The following is a 24500-nucleotide window of genomic DNA, read 5'->3' as shown; positions in this document are numbered from 1 at the left end:
AAACTTGAGAGTGTAATCTCACAAAGAAGTAGTCGACAATGGATGTGGGTGAAGAAGGTCTGCCTTGAGCTTGGGGAGAAGGCAAATGGATGGGTAAAATGAAAATAAAAGTAACAAGAGCAGCAAACAACAGACCTATCAGATCCTTGCCAAGGATAATTGGAAGGCCCTTTTGCAAAGGAGACATAAAAAAAATTAAAATGAGGTGAAGTAGTTACCCACAGTTAAACAACGAAGCAATGCATTGGTGCTGTCAGAAAGGCAACTCTAAAAAACAAAGAAAAAAATTAGTACATAACACCCAAGAAGATGAAATTGTAATAGAAATGCACTATAAAATGACATCCTGTCAATGGCAGCATGTCTAACTGAACAAGGTGTACTGAAAGACAAATATTAAAGTATCCACAATAACCAAAGAATTATTAAAGCTTGTGTACTGGAACAAATTGAAATGCTTTGCTTTGTGCACCTGGATTTGTTCTGTACAGTTTAAGACTATTTTATAATCAATGGATTTGTATTAAAAGTATGCAATCTCTTATTAAAGTAGTTACAGACATCATCTCTGGATTCACCACATGTATTTTTAGATTCTTAATCCACATATTCAAGCTGGTCAATAAAAACTTACATGAATATTTTATCACCAATAGCCTAGCATTTATCCTTCGACTAATTGCTTCTTCACTCTCCAGCCTCTTAATATACAGAAGTCCTCGACAAATAGCTCCAGAGAGGAGGGATTCTGTTTGTCTGGCATTATGATCACGTGAAAGCATTTGCTTTAATTCCTCTTCAATGCTTTCATCAACATGATTTAAGTATTCCAGTCTTCCATCTTTCTGGCGGTCTACCTGATAAAAGAAAACCAGTAAGTCTTATACAGTGTCAGAACAAAGTAATGTGTAATCTTGATGAAAACTTCCACTTATAAAGTATTTCATGTAAACTTTTGACTTACTACTGATTCTACATTTTTAATAATATGTACTACTCAGATACAGTTTAAAACAACTAAAATCAATTACAGCTGCTTTATTGGGTCTGTAGATTTTAAGTAGGGGTAAAAAGGTAAGTAGTAAATCTCAAATCTAACCTAACTCACTACACTTTACAGAAATAAAGTTATATAGTATGTACAGTATTTAGTAACTTGAAAATCTATACACAAAAATCTTGTGAATTTACCTATCAATGCTTGTCTGCTGATGATTTAAATAAAAAAAAATTACAAGAACAGACTGATGATCACAGAAACTGCATTCCAGAGGCTTTGAAAACATTTAATATTTTTATACTTCTCTCAGAAGGATAGGCATACTGTGGGTGGAACATTTTATATTTTTAACCTTATAATCATTTAAAAATATGAATCATAATATATTTTTGCATATAAGACAACCTTTAAATCCTAAAAATCAAACCTTGAATTCTAGTGATGTTTATTGATAGGCTAGCCTCGACCTCAGTGCGATAACCACTGTGATGGTAATTGCTTCATAGCAAAGAAAGATAAATAAAAGGAAAGGAGAACGCATTTTCGAGAAGTTCGGCAGCAAGGAGGCTTTCGCGCCACTGTTGTAGGCGCCTATGTTCGTGGTTGTTCCAGAATCGTCGGGCGTATTGTGGAGCGCAAAAACGCGCCAATGTTACGTGAGAAACGCCGCAATTTTCTGATGCAATACCTCATCTAGATTCATCTAAGAAGTTCTAGAAATCCCTGGAGTCGGTGACGTTCGCCGTAGGCTCCGCCCCCAGAGTGCTGTATAAATACGACGAACGAACTTTGGAGAGGAGTGATCGTAGAAGAGAGAGAGATCGTAAAAGAGAGATCACCAGTTTAGTCACAGAGAGCCACAGATCAGATTATCAGTGAGAGATTTGCAGCAGCAGAGATCTTCCGTGAAATACGAGGAAAAAGGAACCGACGAAGTATCAATCAGAAGAGGAGTTGTTCGAGAGTTGGTTGGCTATTGGTCTAGTCGTCTTCAGGTGTGGTCTACCGTGTTATCTCGACGTCGGGCAGACTTCAGAGAAGAAAAGGTCCTGTTACAGGTGTTGAGGAATTCCTGCCTTACAAGAAGATTAGTTTCTGCAATACGGAGCCAAGAGGGTGTCCGCAATCGCCGATCTACATTTATGAAGCCACCTCTTCGAAGTGCCAAACTGTTTAGCAAGTATTCTTATTACCTCACTGTTTCCCCCAGTTCATGCAGTGTAAGATTCTATCTATTTATGTAAATAAGAGATACCATTCTGCATTTACCTTTGTTAGTAAGCTTGTAAATAAACCTTTGTTGTGTTAGTGTTTCTTTCTATATTCGTATCTCCAGTTTCAACTGTTTGTGTTGATATATTTTTTTTTATTATTTCATATCGAACCTGAAGCGGACCTCTCTCAGAGGCCGTAACATTGTGTCGACCTTTAGCCAGGATATTTCGACACCGTAACATTGTCTCTGAGATCTGTGGGTCCGTAACACACTGACATACATGAAAAGATTCAAATTATGAAATAAATTCATAATAAAGGTAATAAAACCATTTATACCTTATATAACACCTGCATATCTTCATAATAAATAGCCTCTTCAAGGAATATCAATGAAATAAACTTTTATCAATGCGAGCCCTGCTGAAAAAATGTAAACATGAAGTTATGGTTGCACTCACAGCAACCTTTGGCTTTCGGTAACCTTTCAGGAATTTTATGTTCGATAATTATCATACATTATTACAGTCATGCCCCTACATACAAAAGTCCCTACGTACAAAAAATCCAGGTTTCAAAGGCAAAGACGATGATTTTTTTGCTTCTGTGTATGAAAATAATTCAGGTTGCGAAAGGGTAGTCAGAGATTTGCCCGGGCCACCGAGAACAATTTGAAAACTCGCATGTCACCATCTCAGTACTCGCCACCATCCTCCTGCTCTCCCATTGGTTCCTGATGCTAGTCACCGCAGTAAGATCCTGCTCTCCTCTCCTATTGGTCAGCATCTGCCCCATCATGCCTCTATGTAAAGGCGTTCCTTGACCATTTCATAGCGGCAGCGTTATCGTAAACACCTGGAATTCGTTCATTCACACAGATTTCGTTTGTTAACGTAAATTCGTGTTAGTGATTTCGCTTTCGTCGTACTGTAAGTTACTTCATCGTGTTGTGTGTGAACTTAATTACTTAGTTATTAGCCATGGGTCCCAAGAATGTTGCTGAAGTTCATGGAAAGAAGAGGATGCTTTCTATGGAGACGAAGATGGAGATAATCAAGAAGTGTTAATGTTTTCTGCCATTTGTTAATGTTTCGTAAAGTTTAGAGTTAATGTTTTCTGCCATTTTTTAATGTGTTTCGTAAAGTTAAGTGTTCATGTTTTCTGCCATTTGTCCTCCTCCTCTGTCGCCACTTTCGGACATCACCTCACTTGAAATGACAATTTGTCGAAAATTGCATTTTTCCTAACTATACAAACCTGAGGTCCTTTAACAATAGGAAGGTAACTAGCGGCAGCTGGGACGGTCGTAAGCTTCGAACAAGGGGAGAACGGTAGTTAACTGCTTGTCCGATCGTGCGCGCGCCCGAGAGGTGAAGAATCACTTTTGCTTTAGGCCCATGCAAAAAGTTGCAGAGTGAGGGGTGGCATGAGGTGGGACTATATGTAAAGGACCTCAGGTTTGTATAGTTAGGAAAAATGCAATTTTCGACAAATTGTCATTTGTTCCGATACGTAATACAACCCTCGGTCCTTTAACAAATGGAAGACTCACTTCTTGGTGGGAGGAATCTGAGTCTTTTTGGTGAACAGACTGGTGTTCGTCCAACCCTGGAGTGCCTCCCTGGTCGTAAGAGCAAGGGAGGGATCCAAACCTCTGTCCGATTGATCGGGGTGTGCACCGCAGGATCAATGGTCAGACCTCTGGGCCAAGTACTAAGAGAGAGGCAAGCGTATCTCTTCGTACCAGCAAGCAAGAACTTGTTCCTGTTTGCAAGAGACAATCATAAAATGATGGGTTTGTCTCAATTTGGCATCCACTTCCTCCCCCTTGTTGGAGGAAGTGGTGGATATTTACTCCTATCCCTACTGAAAGGGATAGGATGGTGCTCTATTGAGTAGCTCACCTGCATCTCGTCCTTACCCAGCAGGGTGACGACCGTGTCCCTCTACCCAAAGGTAGAGGGAAGAAAAAGATGGGAAGAGGAGCCAGTCACACTCTCATTCCTCATCCATTCTTACGGTCACACCAGGACTCGATGCTGTTCAGCCTGCGAGGGTCTGGGTTAACTACACAACGTGTTGAGCAACCACCACGGTTCCAAGGAAAAGATCCAAGGAACTGTGGGCAATATCCTGAAGGTAGAAGGAGGTGCATGCGGTCCGGTTGGACCAGGCGCCTGCCTTCATTACCTGCGCCACGGAGAAGTTCTTGCGGAACGCGAGAGAATGATGAAGAGGCGTCCACACTCATCCTGGGTGTCGAGTTTCTTCAGACAGCTCCGTCGCACCTTCACAGGACAAAGCAGCATAGCCTTCGTATCGGAGGCGGTGAAGTCCATTAGGGAGGGTATTGTGAAGGACTCGAACCAATCGTCAGTTACCGAAGGGTTCTGAGTCTTCGCTACGAAGATCGGTACGAAATCGAGCGTCACAAATCCCCATCCCTTTGTGCTTGACTTCTCAAGAGAAGTCATGCAGTTACCTAAGACGAAAAGAAGGGAAATAGTCGTATGACCTATCCTTCTTCTCGACTTTGGTTATGTACAGTACTGATACTGACAAGCTATTAAGACGAACGTAATGATTGCTCGGAACAACCGAACTAAGTCCACAGCATAGTTCGTAACTGACTCGGGCGCTCTGACAGCTGCCGACTGACTGGTTCGGAATCAGTAGAGGCAAGTTGTCCTCAAGCATCCGGGTAAGTTCACGTGACCTTCGCCCTTTAAAGAGTTATGCTGAGAGACCAAACAAATAAAATATTTGTTAGTCACCGATGCCGGACGGCGCGGCGATGATTCTCTTAATGCATAAGCTCAAAAGGCGAAAGTCAATTGCCTTCAAAAGACCGAGGTCCTGATGGCAAGAAAATCATAGACGTTGAATCTCAGCTTAAGGAGAAACAACACTATGTGACGTTGAAGACGAAGGTAGGCAATGAATGCAACCTACGTCTTCCAGCTGAATCGAGAGAAGGGAATCTCAAGATTCTAAACCTGTGCTTACAAATGACTGAAAACGCTAACCGCCATTTCATTGCTGTCCGTTGTGCAATGAAAGCGGGGCGTTCTTCAGTAATGAAACACAGGGGAGAGCCGCTTGAAGAACTGCTTCTCATGGCTGAACGTTTGGAAGTAGAGCTGGCAGGTGTGGGAGTAGGCGATGTCTTTCAAATACATCTGCTAATCCGGGGTGAACAATGAACAATTGTACACCTCCGATACAAGATATTTTGAGGACAAACTCAGATTCCGCAAAAATCATTCGCATATCGAGATACGATGCAGCAAGAGACTATTACAGAATTCTGTTACCGTGCGGTAAACAGAAAGATGAGAGTCGAATAGATATCTCTGTTTAAAATTCTCGCAATACCGAAGACGATGAATACTATCACAGCAGTAGATGGTCATTCATGTATGCGAGAATCCCCGTTAATCAGAGACTTAAGTCCGTGATGTTGGGCAGAGATACGGTGGTATTCAATCAAAGCAGGTGAGAAAGACATAACCAACCGTCTATCTCAAAGCGGCAGCTGGTACTGAAATGCCTCGGGCAATTCAATACGCAGTAGCTGTCGCTGACTCGTCATCCTGAGTTGCCAAGTAATCCTTTCCACGAAGGAATGCGTTCGGCGTAGAACCACGAGCATAAAAAGATATGCTCGAGCAATTATATTTAAGCGAAACGAATTTCGGTAAATATAAAAGCTTAAATGGTGTTGTTGTGACAACACCATAAGTATATAAAATTGAAACTGGAAACTCCTGGGAGGTTGCAGGCAACCCGGGTTGCAGTTCAATTAGAATACTTTTCGTCTAAGTCGCAATCCGTAGAATAACCAGGATATGCGCCTAACCCTCGGACCATTCAACTGCTTAGCAGAATCATGTCGCGAGGTTAATATACATAGTATATTTGTAGGATTCTGAACAACGATCTCCATCCTAAATTCTTTCCTTCAAGAAAACAAAATAAGGATTGGAGATCGACCACCTTCGGTCTCTATCAAAGAGAGTGAAGAAGTCTTCCTCGAAGGAAAGCTTCAATGGTGAACAGAATACTAAGACGATAGTTCAAGCCAAACTGGATATTCCCGTCTGTTCTTCTCTATTCCAGGTTGGTCACCTATTGTGAGATAGTCTTCTTTCAGCAGCAGTCTTCTTCCTAATGCTAGAAATTCCAGGAATTCGAGCATAGGCGAGGTTCCCAATTATCGTGTAACATATCGGGGATTCTCGTCTCGCTCACTTTGGACCGTGGTCTCGCCTAAGTGTTTGGAGATCGTAAGAAACTCTAACACTCTGAATGCGCTAGAAATTCCGTAGAATTCTAAGCAGTCCTGCGACACCCCACCGAATTCGTCAAACGGATATCGGCTGGTGGTCCTCTCGATTCCGTAGAACATCGAGAATGGGGCAGGATCCCTCCTCAACGACCGGGGCTTACGTCAGGTAGGACCCGAAGGTCCCCCCTGGTAGCGCAGTCCCCAACGTGGGATCCTACAGAGAAATCTCTGTAGGATCCCTCCCCTTTCCCTCGTAGCCGTAAGGAGAGAGGGAATGGGGGAGGAATTGGATACTCGCTCGCCTTCCCAGTGGAACTAGCAGTTGGAGAAGAGTAGGAGCAGCCATCGCCTTGCGGCGATGGCCTCTCAGAGTCTGGGAAAACGTATCGTCAGGAGAAAACGTTTTCCCGAGGAGGGTTACGAACTCTCACTGTAGGTAAGGGTCTGCCGCCACTAGTGAACGTCGTCTGGGTGGGGCTGATCGACACCTGACAGGAGAGAGCCGATACCGTCCTCCGACTCATTCCAGTCCTCGTCGAGGTCGAAACCTCTCAGGAGGACGAACGAAGGAGTAATTAAATACGGTGTCCGAAGACACGTAGAAACGACCGCTGTCGCAGTAGAGGAGGTGGAAGTAGCTTGATCGACCGGCCAGAACTGAGAGAGCCTTCTTGTCCGGAGACGAGAGACTCTGGTTCAAGACAGAATCGGCAAACTCCGATCGCGGCAAACCCACCGTCGGTTTGGGTTCCCTCTCGGGCCCCAAAACGACTCGAGCAGAGACATGGGCTCTTGCTGGTGGGAGCGGCGATCCTTACCCCCAGGTCGTTGTGCTGACGAATCAGTGCAATAACCTGGGTAAAGTTACTCTGAATCTCGGAAGTTACAGCGTCTTGAGGAGGTAGGGAGTCCAGTCCCTCCAACAAGAGCAGCTCCCAAGACCCTCCTCCTTCAGAAGAAGGACAGCAACAGATCCCTGACAGTTGCCTCCAATCACTTGCGCGTACGTCCTGGCTGGTTCTAAGACAATACCTGGCACGTGCGGCGTCGTGACGGGATCGTGAGCGGCGCAATCTCAAGATCACTCCTATATACCTCGCTCTTCCTGTTATAGCCAAGGAAGTTGAAGGTATTCGGAGAGACAGAACTGACGCTGAACCCTCCCCCCCCTGACGGTCGCCTCCAATCACTTGCGCGTACGTCTGGTTGGTCCTAAGACCATACGTGGCACGTGCGGCGTCGTGACGGGATCGTGAGCGGCGCACCTCTCACGATCACTCCTAGCTACCTCGCTCTTCCCGGTGTAGCCCGAGGAAGTTGAAGGTAGTGGAGAGACAGACCTGACGCTCCCCCCCCTGCTCGCTGGCAGGACTAGCGTACGTGGGGGGCTGCAGCCGCTCACCAACCCGCGGTGGGGATCGATCTGCAGGCCTGGCCGTGCCGCTCACCTGTGGCGAGCGGCTCGACTGAGCACGTTGACCCCGGTCCCCGTGCCGTCAGACGAGCTGCTGCTGGTCACCGTATCCGCACCGGTCCCTGTGGGAGCGGCGGTCAGGTGACCTGCAGAACTCGCTTTCGCGGTGAGACCGGTGAGCGTCCTCGCGGCACGTCAAACCGCTGGTACCAGCCGAGGCTGGTACCGTCGGTTGAGGGGACCTGGGGGACCTCTTCCCAGCTCAACTGTGACCGGTCAGAGACCGTCACGTCCACCCGACAGGTACCGCTGGTCGCTACGAGAGCGGCCGCTGGCCTGGCGAGAGTCACCTGAGCGGCTCTCGACAGTCTTCTGCTCCGTGCCTCGGTCATGACGCTGAGCGAAACTCAGGCGTCTTAACTTTGGCTGAACGGTCACCCGAAGGAGACCGTACACTCGGAACTTCTCGCGACGAGAAACCGAGCCGGTACCTGCTTAGCAGCAGAGCTGCCAAGACCAGGCGAGGGTGTACCAGCGGTAGCCAGCACACCCTTGGTCCCCGTCTTCTTCTTCTTCTCAGAAGGGGAGACGCCCCGTTCCCGAAGGAACAGGAGGACCAGCAGATGAAGAACCCCCCCGTCACACCGGAGTGTGACGAGCCCTTCGAAGTTCCTGAAGGAGTCTTCTTAGGGGGAAAACCCCGGTTACCAGCTGGTCGCTGCGAGAGCGGCCGCTGGCCTGGCGAGAGTAACCTGAGCGGTTCTCGCCAGCCTTCTGCTCCGTGCCGTGGTCTTGGCGCCGAGCGAACTCTGGCGCCGAAACTTTGGCTGCACGGTCTCCCGAGGGAGAGGAGAGCGTTAGCACTCCCGGGATCTTCTCGCGAAACGAGAGACCGAGCCGGAACCTGGCGTAGCGGCATCGCCGCTAGCACCAGGCGAGGAAGTACCAGAGCTAACCGATACTCCTCTGGTCCCCGTCTATCTCTCCTTACGGGGGAGGAAGACGGGCCCCCCGCTCCCGAAGGAGCAGGAGGACCAGCAGAAGGACCCTCCCCCCGTCCCACCGAGGTGGGACGGGCCCTTAGAAGTTCCCGAAGGAGACTTCTTAGGGGGGGAGGCAGCCTTCTTCTTCTTCGGCTTATGGGCCTTAGAAGTCGAAGGGAAGATGGCAGCAGCAGACGAAGACGAAGATGACACCTTCCTCTTCTTCGTCAGCTCACGCAGGACAGTCGTCAGGTCCTCCATCCAGGCCGGAGTCGGGCCTATTGCCGAAGCAACACGGCCCGACTGCACCTGTCCGGAAGGACCTGGGACTGGGGAAGACACACCATGGGCAGGACCAGCATGGACAGGCGCAGGAACCAGGAGCGACAGGAACCGGAGCAACCAGCTCAGGAGCGGCAGGAACAGCGGCAGCGGTAAACACAGAAGGGACAGCCAAGCCAGTAGCGGAACCACATCAGCGACAGATACGGCAGGCCCAGCCATCGCCTCGCAGAATCATCGGCAGCCAGCGGGAACCTGGGTACTGGCGGCCGGTCCAGGGGCGAGCTGCTGGAACAGCGGGGAAGTCTGGGGCAGGCAACACGAAGAAAACACAGGCGGCAGCGGCATACCCTCCTCGGGTACGGCGGCGACCGGCCCTAGAAGCGGCAGACGGCGTCACCGACACAGCATGGGGAGTGTAGACCAGCGGGGGGAAGCAGCATAAGCGGCCGTGGAGGTTGTATGGAGACCGCTCCAAGGTCACCGCCCCAGACCTCGCTAGACGCTGCAGCAGATCGTGGATGCTAGGCACGCCCTGCAGCCGCAGTGGCCCATACCTGTCCAAGGTCGTCTCCCACGGATGTAGCACCTGCGGTAGCACAGACAGATTAGTAAGAGGGGTTCCTCACGCACGGGGGGGGAGACATGCCCCACCCGAACGCAAGGAAGACCCCAAATACAAATACAACGAAGAAGCTGAGCGGGGGGCAGGAAGGAAGACGAAGAATCGGATACCAAGGGAGTCGCGGGAGCTTTCCGACGACTTCCTGGCAGACCTTCGCTTCCCCTACCCCCGCACAGCAGTGAAAAGTAATATGAAAATGAAACAGAATACTGCCCTTGCGATTCACTTCATAGAACTTAAAGGGGAAAAGATCAATTCCCGGGTAAGAACGGAAACTTGATCCAAATAATATGATGCTATCAAAAATATATATGAAAATGAAACAGAATACTGCACTTGCGATTTCACTTTCACAGAAAATAATCGTAAGGATCAATTCCCGGGTAAGAGCGAAAATTGATCCAAATTAAATTATGCAAATAAATAAATGAAAATGAAAAGAATACTGCATTGCGAATCCACTTTCATTGCATTTTATTATACAAAATAAAAGTCTCGTGCCGAGCGCAATCACGCTCTCGGTAACGAACGCACAGGGCAAAAATATAATGAAAAAAGTACTTACATTTTTCAATTACACACTTTCGCCCAAATACATGACTCGGCGCGAGCGTCGGCACCGAGACATAATTCAAGGGTTCAATTCATGAAAAGAGAGGAAATCGCCGCATCTACGGCGATAGCTCCATGTTGGTTCATAATTAAGTAATGAAAATGAAAACAGTGTACTTACAGTTTCATTTTCAAGTCAAACAAACCATTAGTAGAAAACACAATATAAACAAAGCATACGACGATGAAGCGGGCAGAGAGCGATGACGAACACGTCCTTCACACCCGCGGCCGAAAGCAAAAGTGATTCTTCACCTCTCGGGCGCGCGGGCGCGCGCACGATCGGACAAGCAGTTAACTACCGTTTCAAAAATTCATCCCCTTGTTCGAAGCTTACGACCGTCCCAGCTGCCGCTAGTTACCTTCCTATTGTTAAAGGACCGAGGGTTTGTATTACGTATCGGAACAAAGGTAAGGTTCCACATTTTACTAAATATGTACGTACAGTATTTCTTGTACCCTGTACACCAATACACTTTATTTACAGGTACAGTCACAGTTAGGTTGGGTATTGAATGGTCCAAATTGTTGTATTTTATTGTTTATTGGTCAATGTAGCTTTATAATAAAATTTACTGTGGTGCTTTTGTAGGGGTTGGAACGAATTAGGCAATTTATATGTAAAACATAGACCTAGATATGAAAAAATCAGGTTATGAAGGCAGCTCCGGAACGGATTAATTTCGTAACCTGAGGCACTACTGTATCTTGTTATGGGTTGCATATGAATGGTGATGAAATTTAAACAAAACAATGGTTTCCCTGTCAGGCGACATGTAAGGAAAACATGATATATAGAATTGGCTTTGTTATTTTGTTAATTTTGAATTTCTAACGATACATTAAGTAAAGAGCATTTATAACATCATCATCTTTACATAACCAATATTTCATAAGTTACCTGCTGTTGCAAAAGCTAGCCCATACACAGATGGTTTTGTAATTTAGCAGTCATCATATAAAGTGGGCGCTGAAAGTCTTTGCACCCCTGAAAGCTGCATAAAGACTGTTAGCGTTTTAAAGAATCCTCCATATCAGTCACGGAAAATGCCTGAGAGAAAAAATTACTAATTGGCACCTTTTATTGTTTCCACTGTGTCCTTGATTAAGGAAACAATAACAGATCAGTAGCTCATTAGCCGTGGTGTAAGTCGATTTATTTTGCTGGCACTCCTGTCAGGATTTGTTTGTCTCATGGTGTTGCCCTTGTGTTGCCATTCCCTGTGCCTTTATGAGTAATGGGGGTCCTTATACTTCTAGGGATGATCATGTAAGGGTCATTCAGTGTTTTGAATTAGGGTTAAATACCACTGAAATTGTGCGGCAGGCGGATTTGAAGCGTCGAACATTTCAGAACATTGTTGCGAGGTATAAGGCGTCAGGGAAGGAAGAGGTACCTCTTCCCGCCAAGAAGTCTGGGAGGCCCCCGTTGCTGTCTGAATGATCTATTTCGCTACTGAGAAGGGAAGCAGAGCTTAATCCTTCACACACCGCTCGTCAATTCAGGGAAGAAAACCCTGAAATTTTAGGAAAGTGTACAGTACGTACTTTACAGACGTACTTGTTACGCAAATTGGGATTCAAGAGTGTTGTGGCTCCTAAGAAGAGCAAGCTAACTGACGTCCATATTAAGAAACGAAAGTTTTTTTTTCATAGGCTTGGTAAATGGGACGTTAATAACTGGATAAAAGTGTTGTTCACTGACGAATCCACATTCCATTGCTCGGCAAGCACCTTAACGAAAGTTTGGCGAAGTCCCCGCCTTTACAAGTGCAGTGACAAACTTACTCGTCCTTATGGAAAGTTTCCCAAAACTTTGATGGTATGGGGTTCTATGGGTTATGAGGGAGTTCGGGAATTGTGTATACTATTTGAAAATAATGAACGAGTGAACCAGCACATTTATTACGTTGTGCTAAATGAATATTTAGAGGGGAGCTTTGAGAAGAAAGGTGCTTCAATTCTTCAGCATGACGGCGCACGGTGCCACACAACGCCATTGATTAAGAACTGGTTGCAGGATTGTGGTGCAGAGCTTTTAAGTGACTGGCCCCCTAATTCCCCTGATTTTAGTCCCATTGAAAACCTGTGGTCGATCATTAAACAACGTTTGCAGAAGGTTGACTGCTCCAATATCGAGAAACTCAAAGCCGCCATCATCGCTGCTTGGAACAGTATCGAACCAGAGATCTGTCAGCACCTCAATGAAAGTGTTCCTCGACGGCTGAAGGCAGCTAAAGAGAACAAATTTGGTGCTACCAAATAATAGAAAGTCTAAGGTAAACTGACACACCATTTCAATATCTTAACTAAATTTTTGCATTCCTTGACAGGTCGAAAAAGGTGCGCGTGTATGTGTTTGCCTAAATTGCACTGGGGTGTTAAGACTTTCGGCGCCTACTTTACTACATATATGAGATAAATTCATGAAAATTTGCCATAATTTTTTACCTCGTCTGATCTAAAGGTTGTCATATACAGAGAAATATATGGTATAAACAGCTACATTTGAAAATCAGTCACTTTGAGAGTTTAGTCATGGTCTTTAATTTGCAGTGCTGTGTTGAATAAACCCTGCTGATGTGAAGGTATATCAATTTAAAAATCTAAAGTACAAATTCTTCCATTGGGAACTTACCTGACACTTAATCAATTTTTCAATTATCCCAACGGAACCAATGCATACTGAGTGAGACCCAAAGAATTTAAATATTATGGTTAATCAATAATCATGTCTGAATCAACCACCTTGAACATGCACAATGATGAATGAAATTTTTTGCACATCATCTGCTGGCTGCTTAGAAGCAGGAGCCTGTCAAAATTCTCATTCAGTAGCAGTCAGTTCAGACATCATTCATAATTTCATGTTCTCTTCATCAGTTTGGAAAGCTTGCAACTCTTAGCAGAGAGAATGATAACAGCATCTGTATCACTATGGCAAGCCAAAGGACTAGTCATTTGTGGTCATAATCCTCAAAGGTGCAAGGTGTTGATTACTTGAAAAGGACCAATTTCTTCAAAATGTTTCATGCATACCCTCTTCAGTCTGTCACTACCTGGATCCTATGGTCACCAGGGAGCAATCAGGTTGGGAATAGTCAAAGACAACAATGTATCTACAGATGGATGAGGGCACAGCATCCCTTGCATTTTGCTCTAAACAAAGTGCTGCACAGAGATTCTTGACACTATTGTATGAGCTCCTGCACTCAGCAAGGTTATGGACAAGCCATAGGTCCTAAGTCTCTTGTCATGTCCAATAAAGTTAGTACCTCTCAGATTATGCTACCCTATACTGGCAGGCTTGCAATGAGACATGGTCCTCTTTGGTTTCTTTCAATTGCCTAAGACATGCTGGTTTCCATTCCTCATCAGCTGTACCTAGATCTCATGTGGTGGCAGAATCTTTAAAACCTACCACCAGAGAATAGGAGATCTGGGGTTAAAATAACACACCTATATATTACAACTGCCTAAGTGATACCAATCATCATCAGGAATAAGCAACCTGGGATAAAACACCAGCTCTTGCAAGTAGTGAATGTCGACATTGCAGTAAAATATGTCAGCTACTTATTGTACACACATCACAAACAAGTTGAATACATTTGCCAAAGATTTATTCTCCAATTATGAATGTTGACTATTTTCAACATGTCTGTAATATGCATGCAATAAGCTGACATGTGTTCATGACAACTTTTACTGCAGTCTGGACACATCTTAAGAAGCATAAGCAACTAGCTACAGAATGAAATGAAGAAATGAAACACCCACTTTGTATAAATAAAATAAAATTAATATGTATAAACAAAAAAGCCATTGGAATAGACTACATATATAATCAAATCATTAATCATTCAGCTGCAAAACCTTGCAGACAACAGGTAAACCAGCTGTTTAAAGAAAAACAAATATTGTGTTTCCAGTCATTGGCTAACTAGGAAGCAAGACTGTTGATGTTTAACACACACCAGATATGCAGATAATGATCAAGCTCCATCAGAAGTGGTGCTGAGTGACCAAGATGCATACTCAGGCAAGTGGAAACATTTTTGCTTTTGGGATCATGCCTTGTTATTGCTCCACCACAGCTTTGGTTATTGTAAAGTAACAGGTTTGTTTAGAAGAAAAGCTATTGAAGATTGAAAACACTTACTTTTTCTCCTGTTGTCTGGGGATATAAAAAACGGGTCTCTAGGTGATTGGCTGCAACAATTGCCACTCTGTTCATACGATTGAATGCTAGATGTATATTAGCAAATGAAATAACGGCATTGAAGTAACTATGAACAAAAGTATGTTGTTCTGCTAACTGTGGATGTACATCAAGTACAATGACAAGCAGGCATCCTTCGCCAGTCATTTTCTGAAAGAGAATTTCACCGATTAATATGATATATAACAATGAAAGTACATTTCACAAAATGTATACTGATGATCTTTACATGTACAGGTATCAGTACTAATTACTTTAATAACAAAATCTCATGATTTACCACACTACAGCACACAGTTTCAGTATTTTACTAATAGATTATATTCATCATACATTTATATAATTGACAAAGTATTTGCAAGATACAAAGAATTCACCACCTATTCATTTAGCTACTGTTTAGTTACTCCATAATGATATACAGTGGTACCTCGAGATACGAAATTAATCTGTTCCGAGGCGGCCTTCGTATCATGAGTTTTTCGTATCTTGGACTGCATTTTACATGTAAAATGGCTAATCCGTTCCAAGCCCTCCAAAAACACCCCAGTAAATTTCATAATAAAGCTAAATTGACCTATAAACAATGAAATACTACAACAATTTGGACCATTCAATACCTAACTTAATACGTACTGCTAATTATACCTGTAAATAAAGTGTATTAGTGTACATGGTATACAAGAAATACTGTACGTATGTAGTAAGATGTGGAAGCTTACCTTTCAAGTGAGGCTATCTCCAAAAGTGGAGACAGAGGAGGAGGACAAACGGCAGATACATACGTACACTTAACTTTACGAAACACACAAAAAAATGTAAGGAAAACATACATAAACTAAACTTTACAAAACATATTAACAAAACTGTAACAACTTAACTTTACAAAAAACTAAAATTAAACAATTTTTATTTTTTTTTATTATTACATTTTTTTTACTTTTTTTATACTTTACGTACTTTTTTTTTTTTTAAACAAAATTTCAACTTCATCGCCACTTTCAACTTTCTGTTTTTTAGTATCACTTGGTTCTTCCTTTTTGCTTACTCCTGCTAATACTAAAGGCCTCTTTAAAAAATAACTATCCAAGGAAGGTTGCTTCTGCCTACTTTTCACAATGTTCCTGAAACGACTCAGGCAAGCCTCATCGAACTGCGCAAGCATACGACCTGTGTAAGCCTTTTCGGGGTTTCTTTTTTCTATAAATGATTGCACTTTATGAAAAGCAGCTAGAACATCCTTAATTTCTGCCGTTGTCATAGGGTCGTCCTCCTCCTCCTCGCCGCTGCTAGAGAACTCCTTCAGGTCATCCGTCGTAAGCTCCTCTTGGTGCTCCTCGAGAAGGTCGTTGATGTCGTCCTCGTCAACGACCAGCCCCATGGACTTGCTGAGTGCAACGATCTCGTCAAGATCTGGTTGCAAAACAGTTTCAGGATCGTCAACTGTTTCTGAATCTGCAGCACCAGCTTCGCCCATGTCGAATCCCTCAAAGTCTCTCGCAGATACGGCATCAGGCCAGAGTTTCCTCCACGAGGAATTCAAGGTTCGCCTCGAAACATCCTGCCAAGCTTGGTCAATGAGTCAGATGCATATCACAACATCGAAATGCTCCTTGCAAAATTCACGCAAGGTGAGGTTTGTGGTATCGGTGATGTTGAAACATCTCTTGAAAAGATGTTTTGTATACAGCTTCTTAAAGTTCTATATCACTTGCTGGTCCATGGGCTGGAGGAGAGGGGTGGTGTTAGGCGGAAGATAAAGAACCTTGATGAAGGAATACTCCGCTAGGATATCTTCCTCGAGGCCAGGAGGGTGAGCAGGGGCATTGTCCAACACCAGCAAGCATTTCAGAGGGAAGCGCTTCTCTTCCAAGAATTTCTTCACTGTCGGGCCGAAACACAGATTTACCCACTCCGTGAACAAAAGCCTCGTTACCAGGCTTTCGCATTAGCCCTCCCACATCACTGGAAGCTTCTCCTTAAGCACTTTGTGGGCCTTGAAGGCTTGAGGAGTCTCGGAATGATAGACCATAGGGGTTCAGGGGTTCACTTTGTAATCCCCACTGGCGTTCGAACAAAGTCTTTCATAGGCTTATGCCCGGGTAGCTTCTCTTCCTCCGTGGTGTACATCCGACGAGGCATTTTTGTTCAAAAAAGGGCAGTCTCATCACAGTTGAAGACTTGCCGAGAACTGTAGCCTTCCTTGGTCATCATCTCGTCGAACATCTTTTTAAAGGCATTCGGGGGCCCGCTTTCGTGTCCGAGCTGGCAGCCTCCCCATGCCGCACCACCGAATGGATGCCAGTCCGTTTACGGAATTTCTCGAACCATCCATGCGAAGCCTTGAAGTCTGGGGTTGGTGTTGATGTCCCTTCTCCTCTGTCGTCTTCGGCCTGGGGAATCAAATCGCCGAAAATAGCGCTGGCCTTGTAGGAGATTGCCGTCTCTGTTAACGTATTGCCAGCGATTTCTTTGCCTTTTATCCAGACAAGAAGAAGCCTTTCCATCTTGTTGTGCACGTGGGTCCTCTTGCTGGACAAAATAGTCACACCCTTGGAAGGTGTAGCTGCTTTGATGGCATCCTTCCGCTTAAGGATGGTGCCTATGATCGACGGATTTCGGTCGTATTCCTTGGCGATCACACTCAATTGCATACCAGCTTCATACTTCTTGATAATCTCCATCTTCGTTTCCAAAGAGAGCATCCTCTTCTTTCCGTCAATTTCAAGTTTCTTGGGACCCATGACTACGTATATACTGTACGTAATTTACGTATAAGTATGGAGTAAAGTTCTCACACAACACGATAAAGTACGTATACTACAATGAAATCACTAACGAATTTACATTAATAAATGAAATCGTTAGAACGAACGAATACCGCGTGCGTACGATAACGATGCTGCTACCGAGTGGCCGAGGCACGTCGCTACGTAGTAGATGCATGATGGGAAGGATGCTGACCAATAGGAGAGAAGGATCTCATGGTGGTGACTAGCATCAGGAACCAATGGGAGAGCAGGAGGATGGTGGCAAGTCTACTCAGTTGGTGGCGTGCGAGTTTCAAAATTGTTATCAGTGATCCGGGCGAATCTCGGACTTTACAGCAACAACAACCTTTCGTATCTTGAGCTATTTTCGTATGTAGAGCCGTAAAATTTGTCGTATTAGCTTTCGTATCTCGAGTTTTTCGTAAGTTGAGCCTTTCGTATCTCGAGGTACCACTGTAGTAACATTAGCTAATTATCAATGTTTTGTAAAATGTTTTTGTTACTTAAATCATTCACAGAATTTTATAATCGTTGGATTTGTCATATCTGAATTTTTCAAATCTTTAGTTTGTATTTATCCATGGAACTTGCAAGTTACTGTAATGATTTTTTTTTTTTGGGGGGGGGACAGGAATATTGTTTTATTACTTTGAGAATACAAATGAAGTGATATAAAAAAATTTTCTCTATTAATGACTGTCTGTTTACCCTTAATTCAAAATAAAACAGAAAATGAAAGGATTGGCAACTTGTTGGCTTACCCTCCTCCAGCAAAATTATTTACTATCCATACAATCTTGCCATCAAACAGTTTCATAAACTCATCTGCCAGATCACCTTATTCTCCTTATTGCTTGTCATGTTATCAAGAATTTTATACAATTTCCTTATAACAGATCCTGACTCATTACCTTTTTAGGTATACAGGCGGTCCCCGGCTTACGACGGTTCCGGCTTACGACGTTCCGAGGTTACGACGCTTTTTCTTAAATATTCAATGGAAAATCCGTCCTGGGTTACGACGCTTGTTCCGAGGTTACGACGCTGACGCTTCCGACGCTCCGAGTTAACGACGCTTTTAAAAAACGCATGCTATGATAAAAATCCTTTATAGTTTAGCACAGTATATAATAAAAAATATGTTTTTGGTTACATTACAACAAAAATTTGAGGTTATGATGATTTTTCGACACTTTTTTTTTTCGTATTTTTTGAATTTTTTTAGTGACGCCGCATATGCGGAACTAGTTTGCGGGCGAATGAATACACTAGCTTGGGATGCGCAGTTTAAAACAGTCCAAAAGCGCAAATAATGAAAAAATCATTGCTTGTTTCCAGTACATAATTAAAAAAACTAAGTTTCTGGTTAGATTACAACGCAAATTCCAAGGTTACGACGTTTTGTTATGCTTTTTAACGATACCTCATATGCAGAACTAGTTTTTGAGAGGCGGAGTGCATAAATTAATTAACGCTATTAAACTGTATGGTAAATTGACCGAACAACGACCTCGGACGAGGTCGAGGACGCTAAGCGTAACAATACGAAAGGACGCCACTTCAATCGCGTCTCTGCCTGAAGTTCAGTCGGTTGTGTGCTAAGACGTTGCTGAAATTCCTTGCCATTTTCGCAAATTTACAATGGCTCCTAAACGCCAAAGTACTTCCTCCGATGATAGTTCATCCAAGAAGAGGAAGGTCATCACGATGGAGGTAAAATATGACGTGGTGAAGCGTTCGGAGAAGGGAGAAACTAACACCGAAATAGGCCGTTCTTTAGGCTTGAGCAGGACCACGGTGGTAACCATTGTGAAGGACAAGGAACGTATCCTGAAGCACGTTATGGATGCTGCGCCGATGAAGTCAACGGTGATAAACGAGAAGCAACGTAGCCAGAGCATTGTTGAAATGGAGAAATTGCTCATGATCTGGCTGGAGGACCAGAACCAGCGACGTGTCCGGTGAGCTTAAGTGTGATCCAGGAGAAGGCTAGAGCGCTGCATGAGGCAGTAGTGAAAAAGTTTGGCGAAGGCAGTGCTGGTGGTGAATTTTCCGCGAGTAGAGGTTGGTTTAACCGTTTTAAGGCTCGTGCAAAGTTTGATTATGTACATACATGTTATAAACCACTGTACGTATGGTTACTGTATGTAACTTACTAAACATACATACATGACTTAACTTTGATACTTTTTTGGTACATTCCAGAAAACCAGGACCCCCTCCATGATGCAGGCTATGGGGCCACATAAAACTTTGTCCAGGGTTACTACATAACATAACACGACAACTGTAAACTACTACTGTACTAAAGGTAAGGAATTATACATAGTAGTAAACATACATTAAGTAAGTTTTATACTAAAAAAAAGTGACCAAGATCTCTCACATGGGATAAGTGATCAAGGTCCCTCATGGAATTAGTACGTACATACATACTGTACACTCCCTGCTGAACAGGGGGTGTAGACCAATCATTTACAACATGCATACGTACCAGTTGATATTACTGTATGTAACTTACTATGCATAGAGTACTTACTGACATACTAATTATTTTTTGTACATTTCAGAACCCCCTGAATGATGTAGGCTATGGGGCCACATAAGACTTTGTCCATCCAGGGTTACATAGCACGACAACTTTAAACTAAAAGTAAGGAATTAATTAACATACATTAACTAAGTTTTATACATGTTATATATGTGATATTAAACCACTGTATGGTGCATATTACTGTATGTAACTTACTATGCATAGAGTACTTACTGACATACTAATTATTTTTTGTACATTCCAGAACCCCCTGAATGATGTAGGCTATGGGGCCACATAAGACTTTGTGCATCCAGGGTTACATAGCACAACAACTATAAACTAAAAGTAAGGAATTAATTCACATACATTAACTTTTTTACTCTTGATATACCTCAAAGTAAGGAATTATAAACTAAAAGTAAGGAATTAATTAACATACATTAACTCTTTTACTCTTGATATCTATAATTTACATATTGCATTCAGGACTTTGTGTAGTATTTTGTACTAATTGTGTTATACTTTTACCTTCCAGAGCTACCAGACTGGGATTTTAGTGTACTCCAGGATCTACCAAAGGATTAGTGTACTACTATAGTATACAGTGTAATAGTGTTTAGTGTATAATCTAACCTAAGGATTAAGTGTAGTACATTGTGCTTTATAGTGTCACAAGAGTTTAATAAAGAATTATACCTTCAAGAACCATCCTTTGGCATTGAAATAACCACACTACACATCATGCAATACTTGCATGTCACACAGGTAAGGTCTCTCTAACTTTTTCTTAGTTTAAGGCATATTTCCAACTGTCGTTCCGGCTTACGACGATTTTCGGCTTACGACACGCCTCAAGAACGGAACCCCCTTCGTAACCCGGGGACTGCCTGTAATAGCTATGCATCTGTTGCCACCTTAAATTATTTTCTTGGTCTTAGCATTTTGATAATCCCTTCTGGTACTACTACTACTGGTCCTTCTCCTAAGCCAAATTTTTCCTTCCTCTGCTTATCTCTTTTAGCATGCAGCACATCAGTGGCAAACCCAAAGATAAACTCCTAAAGTTTTCAATCTTCACTCCATCCAGATGCACACATTTCTTAAGGGCCCACCTGCTGCAAGTTGGACAACCAACCCATAACTCATCACCACCAAGTCTCTTTATCACCCATTCTGAACCAACAACCTACCGCAGTCAAGATAGCTGAAAAAGATGGCCGCTCATAAAATCGTGCTAGCCATTTCCATTTTCTCTACTTTTTATTCTTTCATTATTTAGTGACGAATGGCCCTCAACAGGGGTCCAGCTGGCTAGGAGAAATGAGGAGCAGTGACCAGTTCGCCCAGTATGCCAGGTTAGGTTAGGTTAGGTTTGGTGTGGTTAGGTTAGCTGAAAAAAAAAAAAAAAACCTAACCATTGCTATATAGCCATTTCCTTTTTTTTTTCTTTTTTATTGACCAGTGCCCATCAACAGGGGGTACCTAAAAGGAAAAAATATGAAGCAATGACCAGTTGTTCCTCTAGGTTAGGTTAGCTATGGCATGGTTAAGTTAGCTATCTGATGCCATAAAGTATGCATAAAACTGTAACCATTGCTGAAGCTTTTTTTTTTTTCTTCTTCTTTTGTGACCAGTAGCCATTAACAGGGGTCTGGGGGCCAATAGGAAAAAAACGCAAAGCAGTGAACACTTGGATCTGTAGGTTTGGTTTGGTTAGGTTAGCTCCTAGAAAATACTGGGTAATGTCAAAAAAAAAAAAAAAAAAAGCTATGAACAAAATACAAACTAAAAGTGTCATACATACCTACTAGCTATCTAACTAGCCAACGAGTTGTGTTGTTACACAATATGTAAACATTGTTCAAGTGTTGTTACACAGCCACAGCTCATGATTTCGTACCTAAGTCAGGAGTTTTAACACCCACACTGGATAACGGAATAGGTAGTTTGCTGGTGTAGCCTACTTGGCATTTAGTGCACTTTCAATGAATTTGATGGCTAGGTAATAGGGTAAACAATCGCAGTCGATCCATCGTCATCGCGTGGCTCGGCCTTATTCACTCGATACTTAATTGGTGAAACAAGAATATAATTACATCATTAAGCAGACCAATCAAAAGATTGAAGTTTTGTCAACATAATGTGATATATGAAAGCCCCATACGAACTAAAATAAGCAAGTGAGCTCTTCGTAAAATATGTTTTTAAGGCAGTTTTGAAATCCAATATGGCGGTAACCTCGTGACTTGCCGTTCATAACCACAGACAATCCACCATCTTTCCCAGCACTCATTTGAACAATGTTAGCGTATATATGCAACATTTATTGATCTTACTCAAGATTCCTGTTGTAATCTGCACAATAAAACATTTTGTTGCCTATATTAGTGAAAGTATGAAACTTCTTATTCCCAGGGTCATGGTTCGAACTGAAATTCATTTTTACCTTGTAATCGGTGGTTTTATCCTCAATGACATCACAACTGAAACTCCACAGTGCTTATTTGATTGTAATTATACACATTTTGGTCTTAATTCACTCCAAATTGCACATGAACCACGCTGCAGTTCCTGGTTCCTAAGCACTCGCTCGACAAACAGAGTTACGGGCGGCACACGAGTACACGGTTTATGAGGTGCAGAGCTTTATTCCCTTAATTGTTTACTCATTATTTAGTTTAACTTTACGTTGTTACTTCAGAATGTTTATTTAATTCATGTCTATTATCCCTTTTTTGCAACCAAATTAACCCAGAAAAATTACAGATATTTCTGAAGTACATATGAGCAGACGACGGCAAAATGACTTATCGTTGCCAATCTAGAGGAGCTTCACACATACCCTGATGCATTTTCAAAATGTTTCCATGAATTCTATTGTCATAGTAATGCAGTAATGATAAAATTGCTGTAATATGTATACACATATATAACTATACTACAAATAGATACACTGATTTCACTTATTTCCCCGGTTTTGTGTAAGTCATATACCCAGTTTGGAGGGTAAACACATACCAATTGGCAACACTGATAAACAGTTGAAGAACACAAATATTGAAGAGCGCTAAGAACGCCGGAGGTACCGTTCACAAGCTAAACTGTTGATATTTGAGTCAGGAATCTAGTTACTTTTTAAACAAGGATATTTTCAAATTAAAAATCATGAATGTAAAAATATTTATGCAATTCATGACCTTATACTGCCGTTTAACTATTTTTTTAAATAATTATCTAGTGCACGCTGCTGCTGCTTCTACTAATAATCGTAGTTCCCTTGGATAAGTAGTGGTTGGAAGTCGGTGCTTACGATTGTTGTGATGAAAGTGCCCCAGCGTCTCTGGGTACAAGTGGTGTGCAGATTTATCACAGGAAATGGGAAGTTTGTTGACACAAGCTACTCCGCAAACATCGAGATGGCGTCAATCTTCAAAACATTTTTAGTTGTAGGCTAAGTAAACATTCCGAAAGCATCATGGGGGTAGTGTGCACTGCATTTGGTCACACTTTTCATTACCCTCTGTTTAATCTTTAAATATGGCCTTAAGGTATTTCTACAGAAGCAGTCCGCACGGACTGTAAGGAACGTAACCGCAGATACGACATCCGCTAGGGATTGGGGGCCGTCCAATGTATTTCTCCGTGTTTAGTACTGGCCCTGGGGCGTTAATTACAGTCGTCCGAATAAATATTACATAAGATTCTTGTTCAGTAGGTAAAACTGCGTAAAAAAACCGCAACTACCATAGTCTCGGCCACCGCGGATAAGTACTCTAGATCTACCGGCCTTAATTTCTAACTTTGGAGAAAATACTTACTTCAAAAGAATCGTAGAGGTCTCGAGCTCTTAGTTTCATCACCAACAACTCGTAACTGGTTCCCATCTCCGGTGTCAGGATGTGTTAAAGTACTTTTTCGAAGGGTGGCCACAAACGCGGTAGTCAGTGGGTTGGCCAGTCCAGTCGGTTGTTTAACCTACCTATCCACTGTTGGATAGGCTATTAGCAACTTTTCAACATGGACCTTTAGGGGGTTATGGTAAAAAACCGCATGGTACAGGGGTGGACCATGTACAATCAATGTGTACAACCCCAAGAAAAGTACAATATAACGCCTCCTGACACCTGAGTAGAGGTCTTTAGCTCCGTTTCTCACCAATAACAAGTCGCGTCTGATGCCCATCTCCGATGTCAGGACGCGTTATCATGTACTTTTTGGGGGGTTGTACACATTGATCGTACATGGTCCACCCCTGTACCATGCGGTTTTTTTACCCTACTAGGTCTACCCCTAGGTTTCTACTCCGGGAGCCTACTACTAGGTAGTAGGTAGGCTATAAACTCCTCATACTGTATTTCCAACATTGGCAAGCCCAGTAATCAATTAGGAAACTACTAAACACTTGACACTTAACGGTATACCGGTAAATAGATAACCTTCCTGACGACAAATACACAAGCGTCATTCAAAACATTAGAAGAGTTGTAGTAGTAGGAGAAAGGAGCTACCTCTGTAGCGGCTCACTTGCTCTATAAATTTTGCCTTTGGTTGT

At 43.1% G+C, this 24500-nt stretch overlaps 1 protein-coding gene across 7 annotated transcripts; it reads right to left on the bottom strand.

Annotated features, from left to right (window-relative positions):
• Window positions 1-634: 634 nt before the first annotated feature.
• LOC135207486 (general transcription factor IIH subunit 3-like) lies at window positions 635-24500 on the bottom strand (the record flags this gene model as incomplete). 7 transcript variants are annotated; one of them, XM_064239279.1, is given in 3 exon segments in its annotated part: window positions 635-857; window positions 14582-14791; window positions 24370-24500. In XM_064239279.1, coding segments are annotated over 2 exon segments (430 nt in total), but the record flags the coding sequence as incomplete, so codon positions are not given.

This window comes from Macrobrachium nipponense, chromosome 32 (genome assembly GCF_015104395.2).
Source record: "Macrobrachium nipponense isolate FS-2020 chromosome 32, ASM1510439v2, whole genome shotgun sequence".
Lineage (NCBI taxonomy): Eukaryota > Metazoa > Arthropoda > Malacostraca > Decapoda > Palaemonidae > Macrobrachium > Macrobrachium nipponense.
This window is presented reverse-complemented; position numbering and strand designations above follow the sequence as displayed.